Source organism: Pollicipes pollicipes, unplaced genomic scaffold (assembly GCF_011947565.3).
Source record: "Pollicipes pollicipes isolate AB1234 unplaced genomic scaffold, Ppol_2.1 Scaffold_4219;HRSCAF=4965_pilon_pilon_pilon, whole genome shotgun sequence".
Lineage (NCBI taxonomy): Eukaryota > Metazoa > Arthropoda > Thecostraca > Pollicipedomorpha > Pollicipedidae > Pollicipes > Pollicipes pollicipes.
Window position 1 is genome coordinate 16848611 of NW_023596448.1, and position 17094 is coordinate 16865704.

The window sequence follows — 17094 nt, forward strand, 5'->3', positions numbered from 1 at the left end:
AGCATAGCTGTGAGCTGATGCTAGTTCCGACGTATGTAAATATGGCTCAATGCCGGTTTCGATTCAGTTGTAAATTATTTCGATGACAACAGCTTGGTTGATCGATCGAATGTTATTTGGTGGTAGGATCAGGATGAGCGTCTTCTTTAATTATAGCTTGTTAGAGCGCTGACCCCACTGCCACATCGCACCGCAGTTCGATTTCGGGTGGGAGTGTTGGCAGACGCATTTTAAGGTGTAAGTTATTCAGTGTATTAGCGAAGAGCATTATTCATATAGATAAGACAGTAGTATTAGCCTTATTCCCCGGAGAAAAAACAGGGCAGCGGAGGTATGGCAGGGCTGATATTTCGGTAACATGCCTTTGTTGAAACAATGACAAAAGTAAATCCTAAATTGCCAATTGATAATTCATAACTGGCAATTTTGAATTCGCTTCTGCTGTTATTTCGATAAAAGCATGTTGCTGAAACATCAACCCAGCCATATTTCCACTCCTCTGTTTTTTCCGAGCAATAAGGCTGATACCACTGTCTGAGCATTTTAATGTGATTGTAACCCCATGTAATGTCATGGCACGGCCGTCCCGTGCCAGCATACCGGTTGAAAGTCTCAAACGAACCCGATAGTGTCATGACACGGCCGCTCCATGTCAGCTAACACTCATGACCAGATACTGGCTGACAGTCTCTAACGCGCCCAATAATGTCATGACACGGCCGTCCCGTGCCAGCCAACACTCATGGCCAGATACCGGCTGACAGTCTCTGACAAACCCAATAATGTCATGACACAGCTGTTGCGTGCCAGCTGACACTCATGGCTAGATACCGGCTAACAGTCTCTAACGCGCCCAATAATGTCATGACACAGCTGTTCCGTGCCAGCTGACACTCATGGCCAGATACCGGCTGACAGTCTCTGACAAGCCCAATAATATCGTGACACGGCCGTCCCGTGCCAGCTGCCACTCATGGCCAGATACCGGCTGACAGTTTCCATCGAGCCCAATGTTTGAGCTACTACGCTAGAAATGAGTAATCCAGGGCTCCAAACACTTAATTTACAGGACGGTAATTTACAAGATTACCGATCACGTCGGTGTCATGAAAGCCTACTTTCTTGTACGTTGAGAGACTATTCTGCAGAACTACGTTACTGTTTTGTATGAAGCGGACATGAGTGGTCAAATTATTTATGCGTTCCTGAGTTGTGTTTTGACATTGGTCAACTCGCTAATGTTTTGTTGACTCACCTCGGATTCCAACTCGCATTCACAGTCACAGTTAGGGGATCGTGACTCGTCATGAAGTGTTGACTCCGAAGTCAGTTCTGACTCCACCCGTAGTAAAGCACAAGACTCACGTCGAATGCTTGCGTCAAACCAGTTCACTGGTGCGCCAGCTTCTTGGAGGCCGGCACAACCTGGATGGCGACGCTTCAATGACTCATTTTGCTGTGGTTGGGAAAACGTCCGGAAGGAAAGTGGGCAGTCCGTTTACGACCAACGCCAGGCACATTTCCCGAACGGAGGGAAGACGTCCGTGACCATCTAGGTCTGGATCTGAAGATCGTCTGCCAGTCTGCCAAACGCTCGCCCGACAAGTGCATCTATAACCCGATTTCGGGAAAATGAAAATGACACCACTCAGCATTAGCGCGGTGCTGCACCAGTGGTGTGTGGAGATCCTTAACATTTACGGGTGCTAATTGGCATGACGGTAATAAAAAGTGAAGTTGTGCATAAATAGCAGGGAATTAGCCATTCCGTCACCACTGCCAGTTGTGGTGTTCAGTGCACTGGCACCACCAACTGTGGGGGTCGGTGTGTTGTCACTGCCATCGGTGGCGACCGGTGCGTTGTCACTGTCATCGGTGGCTACCGGTGTGTTGTCACTGTCATCGTTGACGACCGGTGTGTTGTCACCGCCAACTGTGACGACGGTTGTGTTGCCACCGCCAACTGTGACGACGGGTGTGTTGCCACCGCCAACTGTGGCGACCGGTGTGTTGCCACCGCCAACTGTGACGACGGGTGTGTTGCCACCGCCAACTGTGACGACGGGTGTGTTGCCACCGCCAACTGTGGCGACCGGTGTGTTGCCACCGCCAACTGTGTGGCCGGATGTTGCCACATCCAGCCGTGGTAACCGGGATTATCGCAAACATTGGGGCCTCATTGTCTTCTGCAATTTCAAGTAGTCGTTGCTTAGGAATTCTAGTGAGGAAATATGCCAAAGCTCATCAATTTTTCATCGGAAGTATGAGCGCAGTTCTGTGAACAGTGAATTTTTAGCAAGCAATGTTCGTAGCAATGTCCGCCGGTCTGAGCTTAAAACCATTGTCTGTAATCTACAGCGTCGGTTGAGCAATTAATCCTCCCACTCCACGCTTCATCATGCGTCACCTAATTGGCTCCTAAAGCTGAGGATATTTCCACAAGTTCACGGGGCAAAGGCCAAGCGTGCCTCCGCAGAATGGCGCCCTTGTCCCTATGAATGGCGGTGAACGAATTCTTGGTCGGCGCCAATGAGCTCTGGCACCAATAACTGATAAAAATGCTCCAGAGAAAACGTGTTGGATGCAAGCGATCGTGGTAGTTGATAGTAATGGTGATCGTGATAATAGTTTGCTGTTGTTGACTTGTTTGTGGACGTAATCAGCGACCTTGAGCCCATGTGATAAATGTTGTTTTCATTGTTTGGTACCAAGCAAACCACGCTCCATTTAGAACATGTGGATCGGCAAGGCTCAGCAGGTCTCGCTAACGAGAAATTTTACGCATGCTCAAGTCCTCATTATAACCCACTGTTATAATTTTCTCGGCCTTAGTCTTCTCATAAGTGTTGCTCGCCTCAACATGCTTGAGCGATCTCAAGTAATCGCCCACAACCGTGGGATATTGGAATGTTGACGTTAGCTGAAGCGGGTGGCCGCAGCAAGCAACCGAAGTTTTTGTGCGCTAGAGGCACCAAGCTGTTCACTCTGGGACTTCGCGTATGGTGATAATTACGAGAGCAAGTCAAACTATCTACGATAATAATAGTTCAAAGGAGATCTACTTTCCAAGCCGTTCACTCGGGACCTTGCGCATGGTGAGAATCACGAGAGTAAGTTAAACTATCTACGATAATAATAGTTTGACGGGATCTACTTTCAGTCAGAAGCCATTCATTGTGTGACGTTGTTGCTCTGAACTAGTGAATCAAATAAATATGTGCTTATTTAGGGATGCTTAAAACGTCTTTAACACACCAGGTGCACAGGGAACAGGGCAATTTAGAACAATTTTCAGTTAGATGCCCATTTTCTACCATTCGTTACCGCGGCCATGCTAACATCCACCTTAATGCGCTGCTGTGGTCGCTCGTCAAGCAACGGAGATAAATTCTTAGGGCCTGTGAATAACATTTTTCCTTACCACCTCAATCAAACAAATGCTCATGGGTTGATACCATTGTAATGCGCCAGGATGCTTCTGCAACGTACCCGTTCGAGTTTGTGTGAGCAAACGAGGACAGAAATATCGCAATGAAAAAGATGATAATGTAAACTGAAAACACGACCTGAATGTCTGGAAGGGAACAGTGACATGGAAGTAAGAAATTCAAGGAAGCGGATAGTACTTGACTAATCCATTTTCTAGTGGTTATGTTTGAGACTGACATGCCTGCACAACATTTTGAAACCAAAACATTTGGTCTCCGTTCAAGAAGCAATTATTTGTTACCCTCATGTTGAGCACTGTTTGCTTTTGGAATCCCATTTAGACATCCAAAGCTGCCAATGCCAAAGCAATTTGAATCATAAACTTTATCAGCTGCTACCTTAAAGATTCTACCAAAAGACTCAAAGATGAAGGCTCCCAATTTGAATATAATTTAACTTACAATTAAAACCTTGCATACAAACCCAACCGCAATCTTGTTGATTTTGATAGAATTGTCAAGCCATTATTTGTTTTCATTATGCATGCTTTATGTTTAAATGCCAACCTGTTTTAAGGTGACATGAGTCTCATCTTTGGGTATATAGAGCAGCACCCTTGAGGCACCACTCCCCGTCCCCCAGAATTCACACCCTCTAACACCACACGGCGTTCATCACTTGGCTGTCCGGAGATTTTGCGCCTCTACATGTTGAAAATTATCAGCTTTCGCATAGTGTTTTTATTGAACTTTTTATGAGTCTATACAAATCCACGCAGGCTTACGGAGGGGTTTGCTTCCCCGTAAGGGTTTTGGGCTAGATCTCCGACAGGCTGTACAATCGGGTAATAACTGTCGCTAGGCTCTGAGGCATGCACTACACGTGTTTTGACATAAAAACGTGCCCCTAACACTAGTGGTCTCTAAGACGCGACAGCTTCTTTATGAACACTGCACGACGATCCATTGCCGCGGCGTGCGGCGGTCAGCAACCGATGATTCCGCGTCTTTTGTGCCGCGAGCCAACACCGTCACATCAACAGAGCCCTAAATAATCCACGTGTGCTTACACACATAAAGTCACACCAAAACTTCTACGGGCCTATTCATAAGCTAATTCTGAGAACGGCGGTGTGTCACCACAGCGCGTGGTTCAATGCACATGAGCATGTAAATTCGAAAACATTCTAATTTCAGGACAATTTTAGCTTTGATCAGGCCCCTGGGCTCGCTTCGAATCTAGCGGCACAACTTTCACCTATCGCGAGATCTTGTATAGAACTTTTCCCTGTAAAGATTTCGCGGCACTCCATCTTTCCTTACTATGGAAACATCAAGGGGTGGCATCCCCTATCGGTCTGTGTTATTAAAGTCGGCGAAAAAACGGCATGGCAAGAGCTCTTATCTGGTTTTTAGTTGTGCCAAAAGTATATTGCCGCCGAAAAGCAATGACGGGTTTGCCCAGAAACGGCAGCGCAGTCCCACCAACGCGCTGAACCAGACCAGTCCCTGATGTAGAAAGTTAGCCTCCGGCAAAAACCTGCTGATTCTAATGGCTTGTGCAGTGCTTCTACAATAATGTTTAATCGTTGATAGAAATGGGCTTCCCAAAAAGCATTAGTAGTATAACTGCACGGGAGGTTGTGGCGCGTTTCCAGTTCATTTGGTATCCTCTTGTTGCTGAGCTTGCAGATAAGCAGCAATCCGGTAGCTTCATCTCAGCATGCCCCAATGAGGGATGAGTGCCGCATCGCGGTACATCTGTTGTGGGAGTGTTTTTGGCAAAGATGATACACAAAAATCGACATGTGCTGTAAGTTCAGGATTTAAGGGAGGATGAGAAATGTCCATTGTATGCATCTTGCTCGTTCTACGTATCCTGAATAAGAAAACGTGCTGGCAGATCCAGCGCCTTGAATTCCATGCCACGATGTGAAAAACTGGCTTCTCGACGTCTTCTGAGTTGAGAACGTGGCATCGTGGTTTTGTCCGTGTATGGTGTACTCATAACACTTAGGCTGAGAAAAGTTCCTGATGGTCGCTTGGCGTCTTTCATGTATTTTCTATCACTCATCACAAAAAACTGCATCTGAGATGCATCTTCTACCGCTAATCACGAATAACTATCGTACTAGGAGCATGTGATCTTCAGTGGACAGTAGATGGTGACGATGTCTGGAATTAGGAAATAACTGTGCTTGGGCAGGATGCGAAACCAGCAGGATAGTGACTCGGAACCTGAAAAGAGGAAAAATGGATGCATTTAGGAAGCAGTCAAATGTTGTATACTCCAGCCTGTTTCCGTCGCGCTGAACATATGAGCAATCAGCTAATTTTTCTCGCCCCCTTGTAAATAGTGACATCACCCTTCTACCCAAGCGAAAAGCAATTTCAGGACACCGGCTGCACTGAGGGCAGCCACGGCGTTCCAAGCACGTTCCACTCAGGCTCCGCACGACAGTTTTATTTTTTCTCTGGTAATGTGCGTTTACCCGCCGTTTGCGTCCAAAAAACCGTCATCACCATCTGTTCAGTCTTCATAAAAAGCGTCTATGCGCCGCGCCAATGGCCAGCTGCCTACGGATCACATGAAACGTATCGTCTGACATGCGCCATTTTACACCCGTATCGTCTGACATGCGCCATTTTACACCCGTATCGTCTGACAAACACACCTTTTTTGGGGGGGGGAGGAGGGCGGCGGTGATGGTACTCCTAGACTCCTTGGCGTAGAGTCATATTGATCCTCCCACCAACTGCTGGTTGATGCAGAGGAGCACCCCTAGGGTGTTTGTCAGAGAGCCACTCATGTGAAGGCAAAGAAAGTGCGTAAGCGGCGTAAAGTGCCTGTGACGCAGGTGCACACTGGGGCACGCGCCCGGGTAGTGGTCGCGCCAGTGCCGTGCAAACGTGGTAGCTCCAAGTAGCTGATGTCCTGTACCCAAAACATCTCCCTAATGGTCCCAAGCTCCCACCCCTGCCCCCGCTCCTGTAACGCCGACCACAGCTCGCGACAGGGCCGCCTACATTGAATGGCTCCGAGATACACACTCTGTTCATGAGGATGAGTCTGGTCGAGCAAAATCGCGTTATTAAAAACTAGTCATCAAAAGCCCGCCAAAAAACTTTTGGTCCAATAGTCCAAAAGCTCGAATTTGTCAAGGGTAGAGCATCCCTTACAAACACGGCTACCCCATTGTTAAGAACATTGGATAGAAGCCCCGGGGAGAAATACTGTGGTGCCCTCTCCTTTCGAATGGATGTTTGCCCCCCCCCCCCGCCCCAGTATGTCTTGTGCAAAGTTCTACCCTTCTATGTTCTACTTCTTATTCTACCCGGTTCATGAGACAGCGACCTGAAGATGCATCGAATTTGTTCATTGGTCCGGAATGTGTCAAGTTGATCATGTGTGAAGTGCTAAAAGTTTGATGGACATGCCTTCCCTAGCTCGTAAGCTATTCTCCAGGCACGAAGGGGAAAACTTTAAGCCTCCAGGCAGTCGCGCGCTAACCTTCGCCCTGACAAGGAGGGGGGGGGGGTAGGAGGGGGCGATCGAGGCAGCCTTTCCTGAGGTTTCTGGGAAAATTCCCCTGGCGCGTTGGCAATCACGGCAATCACGCCAAAATGCTCGCCAGCCTTTTGGGCATTAATTTCGCGTGTTTTAAGGTAAAAATGTGTAATTCCTGGTGTTTGAACAGCCGATAGTGTTTTTTAACGTGCCGTGCTGTGCTGCTCCGTGGCATGATTTTGTTAATATGGGCTTGTAAGACTGTAAGGAGAGGGGGGAGGGGGCGAAGAGATCCAGGCTTTCCATCAGCAATGCTAATATCACTTTACAAGATGTCGTTATGTTGTCTTGGCGAGTCGCGCAGCTCTGTGACAGTCATTCTGGTCTGACTGGGGCGACCTGTTGCATGCAACTGGCCAAGCAGACTGCGCGATCGTTACCAGGCGCTCGCTCTCACAGCGCAGTGCGCATCCAATAATGGTGTGGTAATCACATGTCCTCCCCCAGAGACGATCGCCTGTCCAGCTCACCTCAGGCGATGCTCCAGTGGACAGTGCTTAGCGGCGCACAAATGGTGCAACCACGTGACAGACTGCTGGGACCACAGCGACGAGACGGCCTGCGGTGCGTGGGGTCACATGACTCGTTCAGTGACAGCGCCGCGGATGTTTGGGGCAGAGGCGAGTGGTGGGAGGAAGGGAGGGGGGAGGCAGAGCAAAATGCCCACTTTTAGCGGCAATGTCTTGATTAGCTGATGTGGGCATGATCACTGAATGTGTCAACACGCTCTCGGGTGGGGGGCCAAATTGCTCCCCGAAGGTTTTTTCCGGAATAATTTCCAAACGGCACGGCGCAGCCGCGCCAAATTTTTCACAGCTGTAGACAGTTGAATAGCAGATCGTTTGGCATCACCAATTTAGATGTACTTGGTAAGGTCGCTGACCTATGGCAGGTCAAAATCACGCCATGGTTTCAACGAAGGCAATTTCTAGTGAATCTTTCAATCTGATGCAACAATGGAGTGTTAAACGAAGTCATGCATCTCTGAGACGCTTTCTTAGGCAACGCCAATATTGAATGAGCAAATTACGTTGACCTAAGGTCAGGTAAAAAGGTCAGACCAAGGTCAAAACCAGCCTGTTTTTAACTCTAGGGCTTGCAGTATGGGATAGTTTTTGGTGCTCATTTCGAATTAATGGATAGCAGGAACCGCATTATACACATTCCATGGACTTCTTAGAGGTCAGAATAGGTCATTGACCTAACATGACTCAGGTCAACATTTTGTTTTTTGAAACACGCTGCGTAGCGTAACTTTTGCCGCTTATTCAAATGCAAAACTCAGAGAAGTCTTGTACGATTTTTGTCACCATGACCTTTAAAAGGTCAAACAAGGTCACTGACCTTAGCTGAACATGCGAACCGCTGCTTAGAAACATTTATGGAGGCACTTGGAGGCCAGCCTTGAAGTTGACCATATTTTGTCTTATTTAACCCGCAGGCCATGATCAAGGAACCTCAAACTTTGACCAAAGTGAGTTCACGTACAGGCCAACACACCTTGTGAATTTGGCGTCTTTAGCTCTCTTAGTTCCCGAGATCTCAGCGGGGAGGGGTCAAATTGCCCCCCCCCCCCCCCCCCACCCACCCACCCCACCCGAGCGAATGGCATCTAGCCGGCCACCCTGGTATCTAGCCGGCGCGTGTTAATAGTAAATCAAACGTTGTTTCTTGTTGGTCGGAATACAGCAGAGCTGGTTATCTCTGAGCTATGCATGCTTGGTTGCTTTGCTCCGTTCTCATGGGTGACTTCCCATCACATCAGGTCCCGGATCGACCCCTCGCTGTCTATGTCACGGATTTGTCTTTCTTTTCATTGGTAGGCTGCATAGCACCATAGGCTATTCATATTAATTATGATTGGGCAGTACTTTTAGTGATTCAGGTTTATTAGATGGAAGAACAAATGTAAATTTTATCGGAGTTTGCATGTTTGCTGGATTGTTCGGATCAAATTTTTCGTTACTTTGGTAAGCCATAGATAGCTTGCCAATCGACATTTTTTAATATAAGGTAGGTAACGTCACAAAGATATGCGTTCCCCATTTTCAAGCCAACGCAGATCAGTGGGATATAAAAACATTCGAGCATTACGCAATATGAAACATGCTCTACGAGAGACCATTAAAGGCACACCACCAGTTAACAGACTGCGCATAACAACACCAGGTAAAAGTACACTTCCCATGCTTTTACACTCCGTGATGAGTTCCAGACACTGGTTCCCCTGATGTCACGGGATTCCAGGTTAATGCATGATTAACAATTCAAGCTTGATGCATGATCTTTGTTATTGGCCAAGGTATTTTTAAATATCATTTGTCAAGAACATCCTTTCCCAGATGAGGATGGCTTCCAGGACTTGCAGACCACATTGGTTTAAAAACGATTTCCGTATCCCGGTGATATCAGCTAGATCAGAGTCATTTTGCTCTAACTAATGAAGGACTCTCCACAATCTTGTACGTTGTAAACAGCTTCCAGTAAATAGCAGCTACTCCAAGAGCGCCGCTGACCAGGAGATCGGGGCAGCACCCAGCCGTGAAAATCCGAAACTATGCGTCGTGAAACTGAGTTTGCTGTTCTATGGACCTAAAATGTCCCTGTCACACAGTGTTGAGAATGAAGTTCTCCGGAACGTTTTTAAGATAAAGATCATGCAGATGGACAAAAACGCCAAAATAACGAGCTTCAAAGGAACCCGACCGCGGCCAAGAACTAACTAAAACGCTCAGCTATGCGAGTTTAAACGAGTTTGAGTACGAGTCACGAGATCAAACAGAGGCTGCGGGCTGGATAGCTCGACCTATGTTGGTATGACAACTATATACTTATCACGACCTCTGACCATGCACCTGCTGGAGATCAGCAGTTATGAGTTCAAACGTACAAACCATGCACCTGCCAGACCAGCCTATGTGCAAAACCCACAGCCAAAAACACCTGCGACCTTATGAAACTACAGCACACGGATCCTGAGCTCGTCTTCAAATGAACACCGTCTACAACTCCTGGTAGCCATCTTCGTCAGGGAAAGCATGTCCGGCCTTAACAACCAAGATCATGCACCGTCCCGGGACTGGGCGGTCACCCCATGACATCAGCATGATCAGCATCTGGATCACATCACAGAGGGGAAAGGCATGGCAAGTAAACTGGATTTTTTGCGCCTTGACCCGAAATTCGTATCTGTGGTCCGCAGACTGATGTTCCGCCTCCAACTCTAGTACGGCATGTTTCATATTTTTTCTTTTATGAAAAGCAGGCTATATAAGAATAGCATAAAAGACCATTGGTGACATGATCTATGGCTCGCCGAAGACAACGAAGGATTTGATCCGAACATGGGAACATACGCGCGAAAGGCTAATCAAGATGTGTTTGCCTTTGCAAGCAAGAAACCTTGCATTGATATATATATATATATATATATATATATATATATATATATATATATATATATATGTAAACGCATATATTCGTTTCCATATGTATATTTCAAGTCATATCGATCACTACCCGATACATGACACTGTGAAGTTCGATTCTGCTGGTTCCAAACAGCACACCGACAGATGGCTCAGGACCGTCGTGGGTTCGATCCCAGGCGCCGGCCGAACTTTCGTCTCTCCTTTCAGCCGCACCGTCCAAGTGCGGTGTTGGGGAGTTCCGATGCGCCAGTGGCCAGTGTGTGCCGCTGCGGGACCGCTGTTTCCAGTCGGGTCTGCCCGGACGCGGCTGCGGGGACGGCTCCCACCTTGTCGACTGCGGTGAGTCTTGCGCGCCCCGAGTCGCAAAGCCGGCTCAGTGATGCAGGGGGGGGGGGGGGAGGAAGCAAAGCAATCATGTGGGAAAGGCGCCTGAGTATTTCCAGCTTTGAGGAAGGGAAACTATTGCGTGCTAAATTAGTTTGTATGAATAAGCAAATAGGTGGAGAGCAGATTTTTCTGGAAAAGTGCACCGTTGAAAACAGCACTATATCTGAAGTTATTTGGCTGTAATGATGATGTAATGATGCAATGTAATGATTCGATCCGTCCAAGCCTGCTTATTTGGAAATTAACGTAATTGTTCAGGGTGTGCCTATAGTTTTATGTAACGTCTCGTTGAGCCTGCCAGCATCTTCAGATATCATAGACACTTCAACAATAGCGCATACCAGAAAAGTAGAAGAAATGATTGCATCGTTACATAACGTGATTAGATCTGCAACTGAATTGATGCTCTCATTTATCTAGCTTATGGTTGTGTGCTTGCAAGTATGGCTTTGTGTGTTTGCGTACGTTTTCGCGTGCCTCTGCGCGGAAGTAAAAATTCATAGGGGAATTCGAGTCCGCTCTTAGCCTTCGCTCCGCTGGGAAGTGTGGGTGATGCCTCCCGTAATGTTGCTTTATGTTCTCAAATTTGACTTAGTCCGTAGGGAACTCATTGCGTGTGTTTTACGTAAAGATTTTGAGCAGCTTTATACCAAATCTCATGCACGTGTTTTTACACCAAATACGTGTTTCTGGCCCATCTGGTTTCCCAGTATCGACGGTTTTCGGAACGCCGCTCGGCACTTCATGGCCGGCGCGAGCACCGGACGCCAACAGACGAGTCCGCCGATCACAATCTCCGCCCTTATCCGTCCGCTGTGACGAAGGGCGAATAATGGCGAGGGTCACCTTTATCCATGAATCCTGCTCGCTATCTAACATCTACTAGGGCTGGTAGACCTCACACGACCTCACTTCTCATGCTTGCTCTTGTATGTGAGGTCAGTGCTCGAATAGAAGTCAGATGGAATTAGAGGCATGCACTGAATATGTGTATAGAACAATGCTCACGTTGCTGGAAGCTATCTTAGCAACGTTAGAAACTGCTCTTTAAAGAACAACATACAATGCACACGCAATTTGCTGAACCGCTGTTCCGTTCGAGTCACTATCGCTTGTCCCAATTATACCCTCACAATTACGCGGGGACGAACGCAAAAGCGTAGAAAGCAGCAAAGAGTGAAGCAAATCAAATTCAAGACGACAATGTGTTGCGTTTCAGACCGCTGGAAGTGTCCGAGCACAGAGTTCAAGTGCACAAACGGCCCATGCCTGAACATGAGCCTTGTCTGCAACAACAGGATTGATTGTGCGGAGAGCTGGAACGACGAGGACCCTTGCAGTGAGTGCCGTTAGTCCTTCGGCACGCTGCTGCGGGTCCCGGTGCCGGTGCGGTGGTGTTGTGACCCTACTGTGATATGAAGCGTATGTGGTCCCCGGCTGCTAAGCGGTATGACGAATCTTCGCATTGCTTTATTCGTTGCAAATACGTGAAGCTGCCGTACATTATTGTTACGCGTTTTGTTCCGGTTGTATTCAGTTCCGTCTGTTTTGTTTTACCCATTTTGTTCTGTTTTATTGCGCTCACTGGTTATAAAGGAAGCCGCCATTTGTCTAGAATCCCTTTTATGCATGCAACGCGTCAATAACAGTACGGAGTTCGGATGTATGGTATGGGGCATGCAAAATATATGCATTCCTTTTGCTTTCTTTCCGTGAGCTATTTGTGATCATATGCTGGTCAAAATGCATGGGACACCTATCGATTGATTGCCCTGTTTGTTTGGACATTGTTGAACAGCACTCGCAAAAGTCATGAATCCGTGCATCGTTGCAGCATTACGATTGACTGATTGAGAGAATTGATTGATTGAAATGATTGAGAGACGGTGTCACAGATGGATTAGCTGTCGAGACACTTGTCTTGATGTTACGTGATGGTATCTACAGATTATTTAACAAGACTTTACACCATACTGTGACAGCACCTAGTGCAAGATACTAACACACCAGACGAGTACATATTACAAGCAATGATTCCATTCCTCATGCGGCATGTCAGTCCGCACTCGGTAAACCATTTCAGCTCTAATGCCCCCACACAACAAACAAGTTGTAAATAACAACTTGGTTTTGCCGAACACTCAAAGACAGCGGTAACTCCCATCAGTGGCAGACTTTCTGGTGCCTCCGATATTTTTTTGCATTGGGTGTTTTCCATTGCGTCATTCGCCATCTCTAGGCTTTAGAGGTTAATGCCAGCTCCACCGTCGCCTGTGAGGCAGCCAGTCGATCTCTGCACTCCCACCGCTGTGATGTACGCGATATGACGCGCAGTGGTTTGCCGACAGCGTTCCAGTGCTCGGAGGACGCGCGCTGCCAGTGTCGTGACGTCACCATAAACTGCACAGGCCTGGCCAGGATCGCTCCACCTGAGCACATCGAGTCTCAGATCACCATATTGTGAGTGTGCTCAGTGGAACGCAGCGGCTGCTGGTCTGTGTTCCGAGAACAACTGTCCACATTAAGCGTGCATTTCACAGCTGTGTTTCAGAGAGTTTCTGTAATAACTGTTTTGGAGGCTTCCAAGCTTTACAAAAGGAATTGGAATGGCTATCAAACCTGTCCCATGTGGGATAGTCTCGATGGATGTTCTGCACCTCCTCACTCAACGCTGTACGCTCCGTTTGATGTTTATCTTGTGTGGCTAAGGCTTGCTCCGCGTGAAAATGAACTTTACTAGTGAGTAGCCATGCATTCTCCTAACTTGGAAGATGGAAGGGTTGGCCTTGTTCTCCATTTCAGGTGGAGTCCAATCTTGTTCTCCTATTACTGATAAGGCGGCGGCGGGATTTGAACACCGCAAGCCTTGTGAAACTTTGCTTCGTTTCGCTGGATGAACGGAGGCAGACTGGTTTGCCGGAGTGTCGGTTGATTTCGCCGGCCAAAGGAAGACATATGACCCATCCTCGACTCACGACGCTCCAAAATAATAGAGCTGCCACAGAAAGCCGAGCGAACGTCACTGCCCACGGCAAATGGGCTACCACGGGTGGTCGCCTCGACCAGGCATGACATTTTCGTGTGCAGCGCCACGGAGTGTTACGTGAAAGTTTTCAATAGGGTGAAAAAATCGAGTGGTCTTCGTAGTTATCACCATCCGTGTTCCACAAATTTGTTGATTTCTGGTCGAGTACGCCGGGCATGTTTGTCCTATTTGATTTTCGAATGCCCTGTAGGCTGGTGGAGCCTGAGCCGTTTGCACTCAGCGTGAATCTGGTGCTTTTGAAATACTTGACGTAGTTTGAGGCCATGTATACGGTCTTAACCTGGAAGCCCTACTAGGGAAGCCTCAGTGGCTCCATGATGTTTTTTCCAGAATGAATTTTGAGTGGTTTTAAGCGCGGTGCTAAAATCTAAGTACCTGAGCCAACGTTTGACTACTCGCTGTGAAAAATTGTTTTTTACTTTGACATTTAATACTCTATGACCTTTTTCTCATGGGCTCGTTGGTAATATTTCGCTGAAAAAAGCAAATGCTGCTTCTTTTTGTGGTAAGTGCTATTGCAACAGGATTACTAGACTCCTCTTTCCATATCCACTAACGATTATTATACAGGATTTCTTAACACACGCCCGGGTGGGGCCCAAATTGACCTCCGAAGACCTTCCCCAAATGATTTCCGAACGACGCGGCGTAGCCGCGCCAAGTGTTGACGTATATATGGACAATTGAATAGCGGATTGTTTTGGCCTTAAAAATTTAGATGTACTCTTTAAGGCCCCAGACCTATGGCAGGCCAAAATCAGGCCATGGATACAGTGAAGACAATCTGCAGACAATCGTTCAATCTAATACAACAACGGTGTGTTAGGCAAAGGCGTACGTGCGTTTCTGAGATAGCTTCTTAGGCAACACAACAAGTTGGTGAACAAATTCTATTGAACTGGGGTCTGCTTTAAAGGTCAGACGAAGAATAAAGCCTAACTGTTTTTTTCTGTATGGGGTACTTTCTGGAGCTCATTTCGAATTGACTGATCGCAGGGATCGCACTGTAATTTTTCCATGACTTCTTAAAGGTCAAAATAGGCCACTGACCTAAAGCAAGCCAGTTGAAATTTGTGTTTTTAGGAACATACTGCCTAAAGTAATCTTTGACGCTTGTACAAATGTAAAACACAAAGCAGTCCTTTATGATTTTGGTCATCGTGACTTGCAAAAGTTCAATCAAGGTCACTGGCTTGAAATGAATTCCAGGGGTCTTTCACGTAGAACAGGTATCTAGGTTCTGGGCCGCTTTGGATGCCAATCTGGTTTGACTAAGTTTCACCGTATTTGGCCCAAAAGAACATGACCTTGGAGCCTAAAATTTTGGCGCAAGTGAGTTCACATGTTGGGCTAACATACCCTGCAATTTGACGTTTTTTGCTCTCCTAGTCTTTGAGATGACAGGGGGGGGGGGGGTAAACTAGCCCCCACTCGAGCGACGGATATCCAACCGGCCAACCTGGCGCGTATCAGGAGGCATTCAGCACAGTTTTCTACAGCGTCGTTGGGTGCTAAGTTCTTGAGATAACAAAAAGGGTATTTAAAGTGCACCTCCTTAGACCTGATTTGACCTGTCAGAGGCAACGCTTATGATTGGTCTGGCAGGTTTATTTGACAATAGTTTCGAATTACTGTTTTCCGCGAGGCTCTAGTTTGGTTCGTTTTCAATATCTGAGCGGCCTGTAACCCCATCCTGTCTCCAACAGTAAGAATAAGGTGACAATTACATTACTTATGTGATTTGATTTGCTATTAAGTTGAGTTATTAAGGTAACAATTAATTTATGTATTAGTTGTCTGCACAAGGATGATGACTATATAATGAATGCAGTGCCAATGTGCGCCATTCAATAGTTTGTTTAGCACTGCTGTGGCTCGTTTTGTTAGCACGGCCGTGGCAAGAAAGCCGTGAATGGAACACAAAGGTGTATCACGGCCGACCAATGTCGTTCGAAGAGGTTATCCCTACGCTTACGTTGAACTGCTTACGTTGGCAATCGCGAGCGTGATATCCGAAGCCATTCGGCTGTATTTTGCCCACATTCAAGTGAGGCTGAGATGGCAATTCAAGAGATTCAAGAGATTCAAGAGTTGGCATAGAGGTCGCCGCTAGGTTAAGATTGCTCCGCCGTCTGGGATGTGGAATTAATTTATTCCAGGAGCGTAAGTCAGATTCTCTCTCTCTCCTCTCTCTCTCTCTCTCTCTCTCTCTCTCTCTCTCTCTCTCTCTCTCTCTCTCTCTCTCTCTCTCCTCTCTCTCTCTCTCCTCTCTCTCTCTCTCTCTCTCTCTCTCTCTCCTCTCTCTCTCTCTCTCTCTCTCTCTCTCTCTCTCTCTCTCTCTCTCTCTCGGTTAGTTCTTCTTAAATCCTTTAATAGGTTGACCTCTTTTACCCGACCTAAGTTACTGATCTTTGGAGACGAAGCTTTGCACAAATTGATAGATGAACGGGTACTAAAAAGGTCATGTTCCTATCAGTGTTTGGTTTTTCCGTGTGCTGGGAGAACCGTAGCGGGAAGTTAATTCCCCCCTCCCAGGTCTGGCGCAGCCATTGTGCTCGCGCTGCTTTTCAACGATGTGCGCTGCCGAACCTGCACTCGATGAACTAAAGCTGATATAAAACACCGAGTGACTGGCCAAACGAGGCACATTATGTTTTGATCTATTTTCGTAGGCCTTGGCGCGTCAGCGTCAGATGGTCCAATTCAAAGCAGGCCATTGTTTACTTTCCAGTAGTAATATGAGGCAATGTTGGGGCCTTGGATGACCCATTCCCTGGATGACATTAAACGAACACGATTTAGATGCCACGATAATGCAGGTGCACCGGAAAATGTCTAGCATAATCATAGTAAATTGCTCTACCAACTTGACCTGACATGACCTTGACCTTGGGGTAGCCTTGGGAAACCGGTGGGTCGCATGAGTCATTGCTATTCATGGCATCACTGTCTCGTGAGCCAACCTGGGGCCAGCCTCAGGATTTGCTCAAGCTTAACCATGGGATCAGTTCCTTGGAAGATTGTGTGAAGGTCACGTCCGCTGATCAGTGTTTGTCATGGGTTGATTTGGGAGTAACCCGACCTTACCCAGGCCCATGTTCACTAACCTCGAGCCTAACCCAGGACCGTCCTTTTACATGGCACGTGGCTCAGGTCCGACCCGCCGACGGCATAAGTATATATATATATATATATATATATATATATATATATATATATATATATATATATATA

At 47.1% G+C, this 17094-nt stretch overlaps 1 protein-coding gene across 1 annotated transcript in view; it reads left to right on the forward strand.

Moving 5' to 3' along the window:
• LOC119095982 (G-protein coupled receptor GRL101) overlaps positions 1 to 17094 on the forward strand; it is a gene marked incomplete in the record, with an annotated part of 113453 nt that overhangs the window by 82993 nt on the left and 13366 nt on the right. Inside the window, 4 exon segments of the mRNA XM_037218848.1 lie at positions 7444 to 7560; positions 10635 to 10766; positions 12034 to 12153; positions 13163 to 13274. Of these exon segments, the coding sequence (XP_037074743.1) occupies positions 7444 to 7560; positions 10635 to 10766; positions 12034 to 12153; positions 13163 to 13274 (481 nt within the window).